We start from the raw sequence: 16162 nt of genomic DNA, 5'->3' as shown, positions 1-16162 counted from the left end.
GTCTTCTATTTCTTCTCTGGTCAGTCTAGGTTGTTCATATGTTTCCAGGAAATTGTCCATTTCTTCTACGTTATCCAGTTTGTTGCCATACAGTTGTTCATAATATCCTCTTATAATTTTTTTAATTTCTTCAGGATCTGCAGTTATGTCACCTTTTTCATTCATTATTTTGTTTATATGGGTCTTCTCTCTTTTTGATTTTGTCAGTCTAGCTAGGGGCTTGTCAATCTTGTTGATCTTCTCAAAGAACCAACTTTTGGTGATATTTATCCTTTCTATTGTTTTTTTGTTCTCTATGTCATTTATTTCTGCTTTAATCCTTGTTATTTCTTTTCTTGTACTTGGTTTAGGATTGGTTTGCTGTTCATTTTCTAGCTTCTTCAGTTGATCCATTAGTTCTTTGATTTTGGCTCTTTCTTCCTTTTTAATATATGCGTTTAGTGCTATAAATTTCCCCCTTAGCACTGCTTTTGCTGCATCCCATAAGTTTTGGTATGTTGTGTTCTCATTTTCATTCGTCTCTATATATTTAGCAATTTCTCTTGCTATTTCTTCTTTAACCCACTGATTGTTTAGGAGTGTGTTGTTTAACCTCCAGGTATTTGTGAATTTTCTAAGTCTCTGATCAGGTGATAACTTTTAAATTACAATTTAGCAAGTGGTATAGAACAAATTATATCCTATATTATAGTTCCACCATTTCATTTTTTCCTTCTAGCAATTCTAATACCCTGGCAACTAAGAAAAAGAAAATTATATAGAAATTCAGTATTCGTAATCCTTTGTTAAATTCCATCTTGTCTGTTGCTACCCCTTCCTCTAGTTTAATCACTTTCCCTGAAATCCAGGGATGTCTAGGCAGTGACCACCCTAACTTGATCATGTTAAAGCAATAACTTCTGAGTCCTATCAAGTTAATGTAGTACTTTTACAATACTATCTTTGTGGAAAAAAAAAAACCCCATGAAACTACCCTGAGCAGTGGAATGAAACATAAACAAAACAAAACAACAAACTTGTTTAATTTGAAGCCCCTACTTCTGTAGCTCTTGGAGGAAGCTTTGGTTGTAGCAGATAGTCATATGACTTTGTGGGTGAAAGTCGGAAGGGCCAGTCCTTGTCCCCCTGGTATTTCCCTGCCCTAAATACCTGTGTTCCTCAGGATTGTTTAGGAGGACATGATGCCAAACAGGCTAGGAGACATGGGGAGGGCATAGGGGAAAGACAGGAGACGGGGGCAGGGGAAGCTAAAATGGCTATGCCCCAGAAAGAGCTCCAGTTTACTTTTTATTCGTTGCGCCATGTTGTTTAGTAGCCAGGGATAGGCTCGCTAATGCTTACCTTGACTGAACGTGTTAGTGAAACATTGAAGAGTTATGTGTCGTTCACCTTAGGAAGAATAAACTGAGACATCTGTCTTCTGCTTGAGCTCTGTGGAATGATGATGATTCTGTCTCTGAAACTAATTAGAATTTCCAGTTCTACTGTTCTACTTTACATAATCAAAAACAAGAACCTCTGTAGTCAGGTTGAAGAGAACTAAAAATGGAAAATATTGCTTTTATATTTACCTTTTAGGTTAATACTTTAATAGTTTGCTTAGCGTTTAATAAAATTACCTGCAAAATAAAATGTGTCAGTAACCCATTGCATTTTAGCTTCTTTAGTAGCAAAGAGCTCTTTCTGTTGCCATCAAAGTTTATTTCCATTAAGTTCTCAAATATTTTAAAAATACATGAATTTATTCCAGTTCATTGATTTTCAATAAAATTATATATATATAACATTGATTGCTGAAATATTTAATTTAAAAAGCTTACTGAATTTAATATTTTTCTGTAGTAAACATGGTGAACATTTCCTTTTTTTTTTTTTTTTTTTTTTTAAATTCAGTTTTATTGAAATATATTCACAAACCATACAGTCATCCATGGTATACAATCACCTGTTCACAGTATGATCATATAGTTATGCGTTCATCACCACAATCTATTTCTGAGCATTTTCCTTACATCAGAAAGAATCAGAATAAGAATAAAAAATAAAAGTGAAAAGAGAATACCCAAACCATCCCCCCATCCCACCCTATTTGTCATTTAGTTTTTACTCCCATTTTTCTACTGATTTTTTTTCAATTTTTTAACTTTGTTTATCAAAAAATTAAAAACAAACAGGCAAACAACAACCAAAAAAACCCCACAACATTTCAAACAAAGCAATGGATTAAGGAAAACAAATAACCTAAAATAACTACTTTGCTTCCAATATGTTCGTACCATACCCCAAGAAAATTAATAAACCATGTCCAAACAGAGGAGTAAGAAAAACAAATAATCTAAAATAACTACATTGCTTCCAACATGTTCCTACCATACCCCAAGAAAATTAACAACCCCTAAGAAAACAAAGGAATAAGAGAAAAAAAAACCTAAAATAACTCTATTGCTTCCAACATGATCTTACTATATCCAAGAAAGTTTACAAACCATAATCATTCCTGAGCATTCCCATAACATTGAGATTACCCTCCATAGTTTATCTGTTCTTATTAGATTATCATTCCCCCTCCACTAATTGGTATCTTGAACATTTCCTTTTGAATTTTGAGGAATTTTATTTCAAAAGGATGTATTTTTCAGTGTCCCATGTCTCTATTAATACAGATTTCCCTGGGGGCATCCTTAATACACATCATTGGGGAATATTTCCTTTAGCATTTTAAAAACAATGTTAATTGAATTTAAAACTCCCAACTCATTCCCTGCATTCTCAGCTTATTTGCTGCTTTTACTTTTCTCTTTACCTACTTCTCTTGCCCCTAGCAATTTTCTTAGAGGTCAGATCTGAAACTCATTTTGCAATCTTTGGCGCCGTAAGTCTACATCCCTCATATTTTTCAGTCCTTCGGAAGGTGACATAATTCTGCAATCACTGTGAATTCTCGGTAAGACAGACTGGGGGATGACTTGCCTTCCTTCAGTGGCAGGCAGAGTCTCAAAGGTCTTTTCAGATCCTCAGGGAATAGGCAGTGATAAAAACCACTTCTTCTTCCTGGGTTTCTGATTGGTACCCGGAATGGTGGTGGAGTCCTGCCTTGTCCCCAGCCAGAGGGTGACCCAGAGATGCAGAGGCTTTGGATCAATTCCTGTACCATCCCCAAAGGAAGGACCTCAGTGCCTGCATCTTTCCTTTTTTCCTCTTGTGTATCAGGTAGATTGGGTAGTCATACTGCTGAGGGATAGGTATAGAGAAGTAAACATTGAGGTTTTACTGCAACATGGATGAACCCTGAAGAAGTCAGATGTGTAAAGACAAATATTATATCATCTTGCTTATATGAAATACCTAGAATAAACAAATTTCATAGAAACAGATAGTAGACTACAGGTTATCAGGGTGGGGGGGTGGGGATAGGGAGTTCCTGCTTAATGTGTACAGAGTTTCTGTTTCAGGTAATGAAAAATTTGAGGTAATTGATGGTGGTGATGGTAGCACAACATTGTGAATGTAATTAATACCACTGAATTTTACACTTGAATATGGTTAAAATAGGAAGTTTTGAGTTGTGTATATGTCACTAAAAGAAAAAGTCCAAAAAAATTGAGATTTTAAATGTATTTTTCCTGTAAATCATTTTAAGAATGACACTTGAGAAAATGAAAGTCAATAGACATCATAAACAATTTCTAGAATTTCATAGAAATAGATTTATGAAGATATTGAAAAGGGATTTAATGTCCCCAGTTATATCCATTGTGAAATCTGACCTTTTCTATCCTTGGGATCTGTCACAAGTTTCTGTGGGCCTCATCTTCTCCTTTGGTAAAGCAAGAACCTTCAAATATTTCCAAGATCCCTTCAAGCTCCTGTGTAGTGTAAAACGGTCTGAATTAATGGATTTTATTTTCAGAAGTCTAACTTTAACCTCCTCTTTGTAGCATTTAAAATTTTGTAAGTAACACAGGTTAGGACCCAAGCAGAATAATATGAAAATATGCCTAAGTTCTTACAACAACCAAAGTAATAGGATAAAGTTTCTGCAATTTTCAGTCTTTAAAAAACTTTTTTCAGTTAACATATTTCAGATTTATGAGGCATTCCAAGGCAGCCATATAGATGACAATTTTAGTGAATCAGTTTAAAAAATTTTTCAATTCACAGAATTAAGTAATGCTAAATATAACTATTCCTGTATCAGTTCCAGAAGACACCTGTGATCTCTTGTAATATTTCCTATATGGCCAAACTAGGAAAACATGATTGTTTACATTTGGTATGTAGAAATGTTCCCCTATGAAAACCTACTTGAAACTTAAATATAAATGAGGAAGAAGGGCACATGCCTGTTGTTATCTCAATATTAATTTTCAGCTTGGGAAAGTTGTTATGGAAACACTTGTTCACGATAGAGAATTTGTGAGTTCAGAAATACAAGAGGAGTTATGAGGGAGGCAGTGGCTAAAAACTTGGGCTATGATTATGTAACATGTCTCTGTTCTCTGTTTCTTCTTTTATTAAATGCAAATAATAGTACCTAGCTCATAGTAATTGTGAGAATTACTTGAGATAATGCACTTACATCTATCAAGCATGCAATAAATGTTAACTGCTGTTGTGGTATTACTGTCATTGAGCATGAGAATCCTAACTGAGCAAATTCCACGATGGGCTCAAATATATATGTGGTGCAACTCCTTTATCTGACCTCATCTTCTTCCCTCAGGTGGAGGGGGTTGGGAATCGAGGGAGGAATTATATCTGTATGTTCTTTCGTGTCACCTGAAATGTTTTATTTTTTAATTTTTTGCACTATCTGAAATTCTGCTAGTTACATTTTTTTTTAAAAATTCAATTAATGATGGTTATCCATATAGAAAAAAAATTCCTATCCCATACCACATGTGAAAATCTATTCCAGGTGGAATGTTTTAGATCTGAAAGATGAAAGCTCATAGGCGATAACACAGGAGACTAAGTTCATGATCTGGAGACAGGCAAAGATTTCATAAACAGGGTACACAACACCAGTCATAAAGGAAAAGGTTAATAAGTTGAACTTCATTAAATTTAAGGAACTTCGTTCATCAAAAGATGCCAGTAAGAGGGTGAAAAGACAAGCTACAGAGCTGGAGAAGATATTTGTGATACATTTAACTAACAGGATTTGTATCCAGAATGTATAAAGAATGTCTTCAAATTCATAAGGAAAAGTAGAAAATCCAATAGAAAAATGGGTAAAAGACTTGAATAGAAACCGCAAAAAGAGGATGTCCACATAGTAAAAAAGAAGCAAACAAAACCTCCAATTGAAGTCTCAGCTCGTTTCCTGTCATGCTTAGAGAGCAGGTTAACAGTCATTCAAGATGCCCAACCCTTGTTTTGCTTTGAAAATCACTTAATTAACCTTGTTAAATATCAACCTTCATGATCATAATCATAACCTTAAGGGAAAGAGTGCCTTTTCCTTTGGCCTATTTGCTCGCGGTAGGCGATCTTCAGAGTGCTAATATTTTCTTTCAGCCTGAATGCTAAAAATTCAGTACACAGTCATTAATAGGGATGACAGCTACAGTAGCATTCTATTTATGAATATTCATGAAATGAAATCCATAGCATTGATTATATTAATTTACATACCTGAATACAAGTGAGCCATAAGTTATAGTTACAACTAGGCCTAAAAAAAAAACCACCTTGATAACCATATATTGTATGTTTTCTTATAAATGCTACTTAATAGGGTGGAGGTGACATTTCTTTCAAAATGCATTTGAGTATTTATAGTCAGAGATGTTTTTCGCTAAGAATTAAAGCACAGTATAATCCTTCAATTTTCACAGGATTTGGTAGGGCTTACAAACATTCTTTAAAGGAAGAGGGTATAAAGAAAAATGTATGTGGTTGAACACAGGAGAAACCTTTTATACGAATAAGGGAATTAGTGGTTACTTGATGCTTGTTGGGGACCATAGTCTTTTTATTCATGAGTTTTTAATTCAACATATTCTTTTGAGAGGGCACATGACTGAAAACAATTCATAATCAAAGAGAATAAGGTTTATTTTCCTCCCGTTTTGTGATTGAGAAATTTCAGTTTTGGAAAAAAGTTTTACCTGTATGTTTTTAGAAGTTGAAAACATACATCCTATATGTTTAATGGGTAGCATAACAACTACTTTGAGTTAAAAGAATTAAAAAATATAAGCCAAAATGCTATTACTTGCCTTTGTTTCAGAATGTGTTATGTTAAACATTATCTTTGCCTTGAAGGAACTGATTGTGTTTATGCTTTCATCCATGGTATCCTTGAAACAAAGTATCAGAATTAACTGAAGCTAGCCATCATTGTATTTACAAAGTGCTCAGCCAACATTTTGAAAAATAACTGAAGTACATTCAATCAATATTATACTTTAAAGTGATACCAAAGAGGTTTTTGCATTAGTAAATGAAAAATAAAATTATTTAAAAATATTATTTCATTTTTACCTCTTTTACAATTTCTATTTTTGTATACATTTTAGATGTATATTATGTATAGTTTTACAATATACATCACTTAGTTTTATATATAATTAATACAGTAGAACATGCATCTAATTTATAATTGAAATCATATATGGGGGTTAGGAGCTTAAAAATCTTTGGTAGGAGTGTTCAGTCATAAACAATTGTTGGTGACACTGACTTAAGGAATGGTGGAGAATGAAGTAGGGAGCTCAGGTCCATTGCTCAGCTCACCCCCCCGTCTCACAGCGAGACCTTTTATAAGTCGCCTGACCTGCCATAGAATGGCACCTTGTCTTTCAATGTACGATGGACTGACAAAATAGTACACTGTGGTCTCACTGTGGATGGAAATTGTTGAGTGTCAGGTCCTCCTGGTGGCCTCACAGGGGAGTTTATTTACAGAAGATTGAAAAACATCTGACCCCTGAGGGCTGCATTCTACAGGTCCTGAGTGTTTGGTAAAGTACTTTCACCATTTGGGAGACAGTAAATCTCTAAACAGTCCAAAATTAGTATTATTATTATAGGAATAAATAGAACAACAATGTTATCTTTCTGATGGACACATTTTTGGTTATTGAACGAATGAAAATTAGGCTTATAGTAAAGGTTTTGTTAAAATATCCTACTCTTTCCCCATAGTAGATATCAAATAAAAATTTCAATTTCAAGTTATTAATGGCTCACGTTTGTTACAGCATATAAATAAAACACAATGGCTGGCTATGCAGCCGTGCAGTTGCATGGGTAAATGAAAACGTATTTCCTACAAGGGTATTATGATTATGGTCTGATATGTGTAGCTTTTTGCTTTTTTTTATGATGATTTCTTCCATGTGTTATATTCAGTTTCAGATGTAATAGATCTATATTTACACCTAATTGGATTATACTAAAATTGGTATTTGAGGTAGGTGAGATTTAAAGGTACACAGTGATATTGTTTGAAGTAATGGTGTTTTACCAACTGCCAAACTTTCCAAGGGTTTCAACTTAACTTTTTTTTTTAATCAAAAATTACTTACTTTTCTTTTTACTATAGAATTTATTGAACCACAACACTGTGGTAAATATAATGAGCTTTTAAACTATCTCTTCCCACAGAAATCCTAAGTATCAGCTATTTAAATATCAGATGCTTTGGTTAAAACAGAAATGGTACTTATTGTGGGGCACAGTTTATAAAACAGGAAGGTCGATAAACCTGTTCTATAGATTACTTACCACATGGTTAATGTCTACCTTTGCCATATTTAGCTTGGTTAATTGAGGCTTCATCTAGATTTTGGGCATGGATTCTCATCCCATATAAATTATTTATTCTAGTGAGACTATCTGGACTTTCTATTAAGCTGGGCTTTTAAAAAAAATGTAATTGCAAGTTAATGTTTTTCAAGTTTTCTTTATAATAATGCAAATATGTTACTCTTTTGTTTCAGACTGTTTACTTAGGATAGCAGATATTTTTATAATGAATACATTAGAGAACAAGACTGACATATTAATATAGAAAAATTATTATTTCAGGTCCTTTATGTTTGTGAAATTACGTTCCAAATCACAGGATTTTTCCTTTTGCCTTATTTATAGCATATATTTTATGTTAGAACAATGAATATGGCATAGCAGTAGTTCTCAGCCCTAACTATATATTAAGTAAAGATTCATGAAGCCTTTTAAAAATATATAAGCTCCAGATTCTAGGGGTTTGTTTGTTAAATTTCCTCGGACAATTTCCTTGCATAAGTAGAATTGAGGAATACATAGGTCTAGGAAAATCAAATGCTCAATATCATGGGTCAGAAACAGTGAACTTACCCTGGAGAGAACCTCGGTGTTTAAGCTGCAATGCTAGAAATAAGGGGGGAAGAGGCTTTGAACTCTTGAAATAGTAGTTGTTAAAGTTTTTCACTTTACCTCAAAAGAGAAGCCTTTGAACTAGCGTTACATATAATTCTGACAGTCTTAGGCATATAATTTCTCAGGCACTAATAGATGATAGGTGGCAAAATCAAATTAGGAGGGCTGTTGGTAAAAGAAGAAACAGTCAGACAAGGGAAGATAGCAAAAAACAGCTGCATTAGAACTTGATACAATCACTGATGGACATGATGATGTCTTTAAGTCATAAGAGATGTTAGATTATAATCAGTATCCTATGATTTGAGAAACAAGATAGTTTTTTTTTTTATTTTAGAAAGATTTTTAAATTTTTAGTGGGTTAAAGAAGAAAAAAAGGTTTTATACCTGTAATGTTTAATTTTCTAAAAAAATCACTTCTGCAGAATAAAAGTTTATTACCCAATAGAAGCAGACAAGTGAGTCATTAACAGGCTTGCAAAAAGTAGGAAAAAAGCTACCGTGTCCCTTTAGCTGGGCATGATTTTTACATGCTAATGAGAGAGATACCTATTTTAAAATATATTGCTTCCATTTTTGGCTACATAATATCCTATTTTCCTCTCTCAGAAAAGAAGCTATTACCTCATTTGTCATATCATTTATAGGTTTTGTTTTTACTTATCTTAAAATAGCAAAATTGTAGTTTTTTTCATTTGCTGTATGCTTTCCCAATTTTTTTTTTTTTTTTTTTTTTTTTTTCATTTTCCTCTTCTCCACAGCAATCTCATGGGTTAGGCAGGCCTGTCTGGCTCCAAATTGCCGAGTCTGCTTACAGATTCACTCTGGGCTCAGTTGCTGGAGGTGAGTGACATGTCTCTGTGCTCTTTCAGGCTTGTGTTCATGTAATATTATCTCACTAGACTGGGACAGATCAGCAGAGGTGCAGCTCATTGTTCCCACGGGTCACGACTGTGGAGCTTTCTGAAGTGTTCTTTACTTTTACCCATGATCAGAGGACTTGTCATAGCAGAGCTGTGGCTCCTCTGGCTCCAGTCTGTCTTCAGGACAAAACCTTCATAATGATGTGAAAGTCTTGGAGGCAGGGCTGTGCTCACCTTAATTATTCTGGTTAGGGCCAGAATGAAGAAAATGGAGAGCAAGTATTTGCTAAAATGACTCCCTATCCCTGCAGAAATTTGAGAGACTACTTTTCCTTACATGCTCTACATAGAAAATGTATTTTACCTGAAGTTACTTTCTTGAGAAGAACCCAACAGGTGTGATTAAAATACTTACGATTTTTCAAAACAAGCCTGAACTGCTGAGACTATCATTTTTTTCTTTCAGTCTCAGTTTTGGAAGTTGCAAAGCATGTTTTTGTTTTTAGTAGTTGAAAAATATACTTTACTAATTTGTGTAATAAATTTTTCAGTTCTTTAGAAATTCTAAAGCATGACTTTTTTTTTTTTTAACTGAAATCTGTACATAGATAGGGATAATATAATATTGAGGCTTTTTCACAAAATAGTGTAACTAAAAGCAGTCTACCAGAATGCTTCAGTAAACTAAATTTGAAAATTACAGCCACCTGCATATACATATTAAGAGGTAACTGCCATCATAGTTAGGCATTTAATGGGAAACATAAAGAAATACGTATAATAGTTCAATGATGTTATAGAAAATTGAATGTTGGTTATCTGATGTTGGTGATGACTTGATAATCCATTCGCTAAGATTCAAAGAGAACTCTTGACAATTATTCTCTGAAGTAGCTTTATTTAAGGTTCCCAGTGGCTGCTTTTGCCTGTCATCCCTCACCTATGTGTGGGAGAAGGAAAAATAATATTATGAAGTCTCTTTTGTGAGGAGATTGTCTTTTATTTTCTTGTCCCTTGAGATGAGATTTGTTTTCCTTATGGACTCTCCATTTAATTTTGCTCTTCAAGTCTAAACGTTGTTCTCTTTGTAGCTGTGGGAGCCACTGCTGTGTATCCTATAGATCTGGTGAAGACCCGCATGCAAAATCAGCGTGGCAGTGGCTCTGTTGTGGGGGAGCTGATGTACAAAAACAGCTTTGACTGTTTTAAGAAAGTCTTGCGTTACGAGGGCTTCTTTGGACTCTACCGGGGTAAGTAAGTAAATCTCAGCTGCTAAAGTTAAGTGATTTTAGCTCACCAGTACAAGATTTTAGTTCATTCTTTATGGAAACCAATGAGTAGCCTGCCCAATAGACTAGAACTGTTCTCTCCCTCCCTCTCTCTCTCCGTCTGTGTGTGTCTGAATCCCTCTCTCTCCCTCTCTCTCTCTCTTCCTTCATTACTTGTTTCCCTTTTTACGTTCTTGCTAGGGAGTAGCAAGATTATTCTGCAAACAGGTTCTTCATTTCTTCTTGTTATTTATATTTCTTGGAATCCAAATCCTGTGTTTGTCCCAACATGGGTCTATAGTCACTGTGCTCTTATAAACTAAAGCACATGACTGCAGGTAGAATACAAAGACGACAGCTAAGAAATAGAAAGCTTCTTGTCTCAAAGAATTAGAGATGAGAAATACTTCTCTGTATAGAAACCAGGCTACATTTGAAGGTGGGTTTGCCCTCTATTCACTTGTTTCAATTGAGAGAAATATCAAACATTTTTGTCTCTTCCAAGGAGAGTATTCATAAATCTTTTCCAGTGAGTCGTCTGAGTTAAAAACAACAGCAAAAACCCTTCGGCTCCAAGTCTCACTCTTGCCCCTTTCCTCCCCTTAGCTCAGAACACAAAGAGAGAGTTTCTTTTGCAGGGAACGTTACCACGAACTCTGGCCCGAGCACAATGCTGTCGGCGTCACAGGCAGCAGCATTCTCCCCACCCCCATCGGCTTTGTAGGGACTTGTTCTCTTTGGAGAGGGAACGACTTTCATGTACATGTTTTCACTTTAGAATTTAGGTTTCCTTTGGGAGGGGGATTAATTTTTTAATCCCTTTGGGCGCCACTTGGAATTCTTTGAAAATACTCTCTGCGTGCTCAAGTCCAGGGCATTTATGTAATTTACTGTACTTGTTTGTTTGCACACACAGTCTCATTAATCTCTAGCTCGTTCGGAGCACTGTTGAACTGTTTGGCTTAGAACCTCTTCCTAGGAAAGAAAGACTGGGTCTGAACAAAGCTTTAGGCTCATGGACAGAAGGAAAAACACCTCTGCTTAGCATTACGTGCAGGTATTCAAGGGAAAAATGTAATTCTGATGCACTTAGATTTGAAGGAGAGGCTTATTAGTATACATTTTAGTATTATATATAGAATAAGAGAAGAGAATCATTCTGAATTCAAACTAGGCTCAAATACCTTGCTCCTGAGAATTAATGTAATTAAGTTGGCTCAATTGTCCTGAATTCTAGCCTCTTTAAATTCCTGCAACAAGTACACAATGGGAAGAGGTGTGCATTGTCCAGAATGCAGATTTGTGTGTGTAAATGCTTGTTTTAAACTACTAAGTCCTGCATGTCTAAATTTTACTTAATGGGAAAATCTGAGGATTGTGTAGCTCTAGGGTTGTTTTTTCCTTTGACATTTCCAGTCTTTCTTTGTTGAATAATGACCTTTCTCCCCCTTGGTATTCTTTTAAATGGCAAAGAGAATGTCCTCTGTTAGAAAGAACCTAGGTATATACTGCACAGTGTAGTCGTCTCAATGGCTGGCTGCTTACAGAAGATTTCATTTGGGTGAGATGTCATATTAATTAAATGGGTCCAATATAACAAGTAGGGGGAGGATTGTTGGCTTTGTTCAGGATGTGAGCTGATAAAAATCAGGCCTTTAAATGAGACTTTTGTATTAGAAGATTGTAGGAGTCCTGTATTATGTGAACACTGCGATTATTGAGATTGTCATATACTGCCTAGAGTTGGTCCATTATTCTGTCAGGTGATTGACAAAATTGTTGACAGATCAGTCTGAATTTCCTTGCAGGCAACAATGAGATGATAAAATGATGCAAATCAGTACTTTATTAAAATTCTATGAGTCTTATTGAGGCAAGTTGTAAAACAAATACACATGCTGACTTGGTTGTATGGGAGTTAGATTAAGAGTAATAGGCCTCAATAATCATGAGGGTTAGGAAGTTAAGACTGCCATCTGCTGATTTATTCTTTTAAATCAGTCTGCTTCCCATTAAAGGTGTGTGCAGATTGTGTGTTTGTCACTGATAATTCAGTTTGACTGACAGTAGCCTGTATGTATGATTACTTGCTGGCTCTCAACTCATGGAAGTATCACTCAGCAGTATCCTCAAAGTAGGCTTAAGATCGGCAAGTGAGCATGCAAACACGTACATAACCCCCCTTGGCTGGGTGATTTAAAGGATACAAAACATTTATTGCTACATCTTAAAAAAAAATGTATGCTGAAAAAATGTATGCTAACAATTTGGATAAGCTGTGTGTTTTAGAAAGTTGAGCCCTGTGAATACCTACAGATGTTGAACTGTTTATATATTGTTTTTCTTTTCCAGTTTGCAACCAGCCTGGGAAATTTCACCATGTAGAATAATGATTTCCCTTGTTTTGAGGGGATTCTTTTTAAAATGTCTTAAGTTTGACATAGATTAGTAAATAAGGTATATCTTTTTGCTTGTAGAAGGTAATCATTATGATACTTTAAACAGCATTTTTCTTTGCGGTTTTGGCTTCCTTTTAGCTAAATGAGTACTGAATTCTGGGTTTCTTTAAAGAGGAAATTATGGGAGTTGGTATTCTCTAATAACCAAGCCACTGTATGCTATTACATAGGTAGTGTCATTTGTGGCAAAATTGGGGTCTTCTTGACAGCACCCTTCTCAGAGCTCTTCCAAGCATATAACGTTAGCTTTTCTAGAGTGCTTGTGTATGCTTGTGTGTTGTAGGTTGTAACAGGGAGGGAATTTTTTTACATTGTTATTGCCAGGGTTCTCAGGGTAGAGAAGACCCATAGGCTCTATTTCTTCCTTGTGTACTTCTTAGGAACTGTGGGGTAACTAGGCTTTAAAGTAAGTGTGTTTATGGAAAGAATTTATGGCCTCAAGAAAACATGACGCCATTCTTGGCTCACAAGTAATAATTACATACATATTCAAAGTTTTTAGGATAATCCCATCTTTTCCCTTTTTAATGAAAACCCTAAAATGTTTGATAGATAAAATAATATGGGCAAAACAGTTCCTTGTCGGCTTGTGGATTCGTGTCTAGTACATCATTATTGCTAATGATTTTCTCCATTTACCTAGGTCTGATACCACAACTTATAGGGGTTGCTCCAGAAAAGGCCATTAAACTGACTGTGAGTTTCTTTCTCATTTATGTCATTTGTTTAGCTTATCATTAAGCCACACTATCGAGGCATTTGTAAAACTTTAAAATTATAAAGTAGACATTTGATAATTTTTTCTTTTATCATGAGACACATATTTTGCTGACTTGAAAAACCAGTTACATGCCAATGGGTGAAATGGTTGGGAACACTGGGTAACTAATATTGTCTTTCTACTTAGGTTAATGATTTTGTCCGGGACAAATTTACCCGCAGAGATGGCTCTATTCCACTTTTAGCAGAAATCCTTGCTGGTGGTTGTGTAAGTATTAATCCTGAGCTGTTGCTAAGGCACATCTACTCCCTTAATCTTTGTGCACATTTGATATGACATCTGAGTGACATTTACCCCAAACTCAAAGGATTCTAAGTATGTTTTCTCAGTGGGGAACTCTTCTGATTATATGGAATGATTTTTTTTAATTTTGTGGCATAATCTGATAGTTTTTTTTTTAAAGCAGTTTCATTGAGACATATTCACATATCATACAGTCCATCCAAAGTGTACAATCAGTGGGTCACAGTGTCACACATAGTTTTGCATTCATCACCACAATCAATTTTAGAATTTTCATTACTCCAAAAACCACAACAAAAAACACACCATACCCCTTATCCCCATTATTATTGACCCTTAGCATTAGTGTGGTACATTTGTTACTGTTGTTGAAAGAATATTAAAATATTACTGTTAACTATAGTCCATGGTTTGCAATAAATGCAGTTTTTCCCATATATCCCTCTGTTATTAACTCCTTGTAGTAGTGAGGTACATTTGTTCCAGTTCATGAAACATCATTTTTTACATTTGTACTATTAATCACCATCATTGCCCACAGGTTTCACTGTATTATACAAGTCTCATGCTTTATCCTCTAGCTTTACTTCTAGTGACATACTCGACTCTAAACATCGCCTTTCAACCACAGTCACACACATAATTTGGTGCTGTTGATTATACTCACAACATTGTACTACCTCTCTCCATTTCCAAAACTTAAATTCAACCTCATTAAAAATTCTGCACACATTAAGCATCTGCTCCCCATTCAGTACCTTCATTCTATTTTCTGATGACCTATATTCTAAATTTTAATCCAATGAGTTTGCTTCTTATAATTTGCTCATATTAGTGACATCATACAATATTTGTCCTTTTGCACTTGATTTATTTCATTCGACATAATGTTCTCAAAGTTCATCCATGTTGTCCCATGCTCCAGAACTTTTTTTCTTTTTAACAGTTTTATTCACATACCATACAATCCATCCTAAGTACACAATCAATGATTCTTGGTATAATCACTTAGTTCTGCATTCACCACCACAATCAAATGAGAACATTTTTGTTTCTTCTGGAAAAAAAAAAAAAATCCCATACTCCTTATATCCTCCTATTATTGATATTTAGCTTTGGTATAGTGCCTTTGTTATAGTTAATGAAAGAATATTACAATGTTACTGTTAACTATGGATCTTAGTTTGCATTAATTGTATTTTTTTCCATCTGCCACCCTATTATTAACACCTTGTAATATTGACGAACATTTGTTCTGGTTTATATAAGAACTTTTTTATATTTGTGCAATTAGCCATCATTATGTCCACTCTGGTTTTGCTAAGTTATACAGTCCCAGTGTGTATCCGCTGTCTTTCCTTCTGGTGACATACACGACCTTAGCTTTCCTCTTTCAACTGTACTCACACTCAGCTTTGTTAATTACACTTACAGTATTGTGCTACCATCACACAGTATTGTGCTGTACATTTCTGAACATTTACAGTGAACTTCATTAAACATCTGATACTCCTTAAGCATCAGTTGCCCAATCTCTACCCCCTTTCTATCTCTTGATAACCTATGCTCTCAAATTTAAACTTCCAGAGATTGTTTTATAGTTAGCTCACAGTAGTGAGACCCTACAGTATTTGTCCTTTTGTTTCTGGCTTATTTTGTTCAACATATTGCCCTCAAGGTTCATCCACATTGATCCATGCATCATGACTCCATTCTGATTGGGGGCAGAAAATAGTATTTTTGTTAGCTGTATCTCTTTGAACTCCTGAAGCATTTTCTTCCAGACATTTTTTTTTTTTTTACATTCTCATTCTGATTCCTCTTAAAAAGCATAGAAAATAGAATAGTGGGTAAAGTTACTGTACACTTACATTGACTGGAACTTTAAAATAATTGGGCCCTTATATTTCAGGTGGAGGAATGAGTAAGCCATTGTGGTATAATTAAACTTTTCCTTTCTTAGGGACAGGATGGTGCAGCAAACAATTTTGCTGTGAGGTTATTGACAAAAACTCTGAATTTCAGATTATATTTACTTAGAGCACAAAGGTTCCTATCTTTAAAGTGTGAGCATGACATTGGATTTAGACCAATTCTCAAAGCTAAGTTTGCAGCTCAACTTATTTTATTTGTGTTAGTTTTTTCACATTTGGCAATATATGATTTGTTTAAGACTTG

General features: G+C 34.9%; 1 protein-coding gene across 3 annotated transcripts in view; it reads left to right on the top strand.

Moving 5' to 3' along the window:
- The window catches only part of SLC25A12 (solute carrier family 25 member 12), a 121901-nt gene that overhangs the window by 82679 nt on the left and 23060 nt on the right, over positions 1–16162 (top strand). For all 3 annotated transcript variants that reach the window (XM_037849346.1, XM_037849347.1, XM_037849348.1), the window contains 4 exons: positions 9132–9213; positions 10325–10483; positions 13604–13656; positions 13868–13948. In XM_037849346.1, coding sequence (XP_037705274.1) covers positions 9132–9213; positions 10325–10483; positions 13604–13656; positions 13868–13948 — 375 coding nt within the window. The remainder of the gene's footprint in view (positions 1–9131; positions 9214–10324; positions 10484–13603; positions 13657–13867; positions 13949–16162) is intronic.

The sequence above is a fragment of the Choloepus didactylus genome, chromosome 9 (genome assembly GCF_015220235.1).
Source record: "Choloepus didactylus isolate mChoDid1 chromosome 9, mChoDid1.pri, whole genome shotgun sequence".
Lineage (NCBI taxonomy): Eukaryota > Metazoa > Chordata > Mammalia > Pilosa > Megalonychidae > Choloepus > Choloepus didactylus.
The sequence above is the reverse complement of the archived record's forward strand: the minus strand, read 5'-3'. Positions and strand labels throughout refer to the sequence as shown.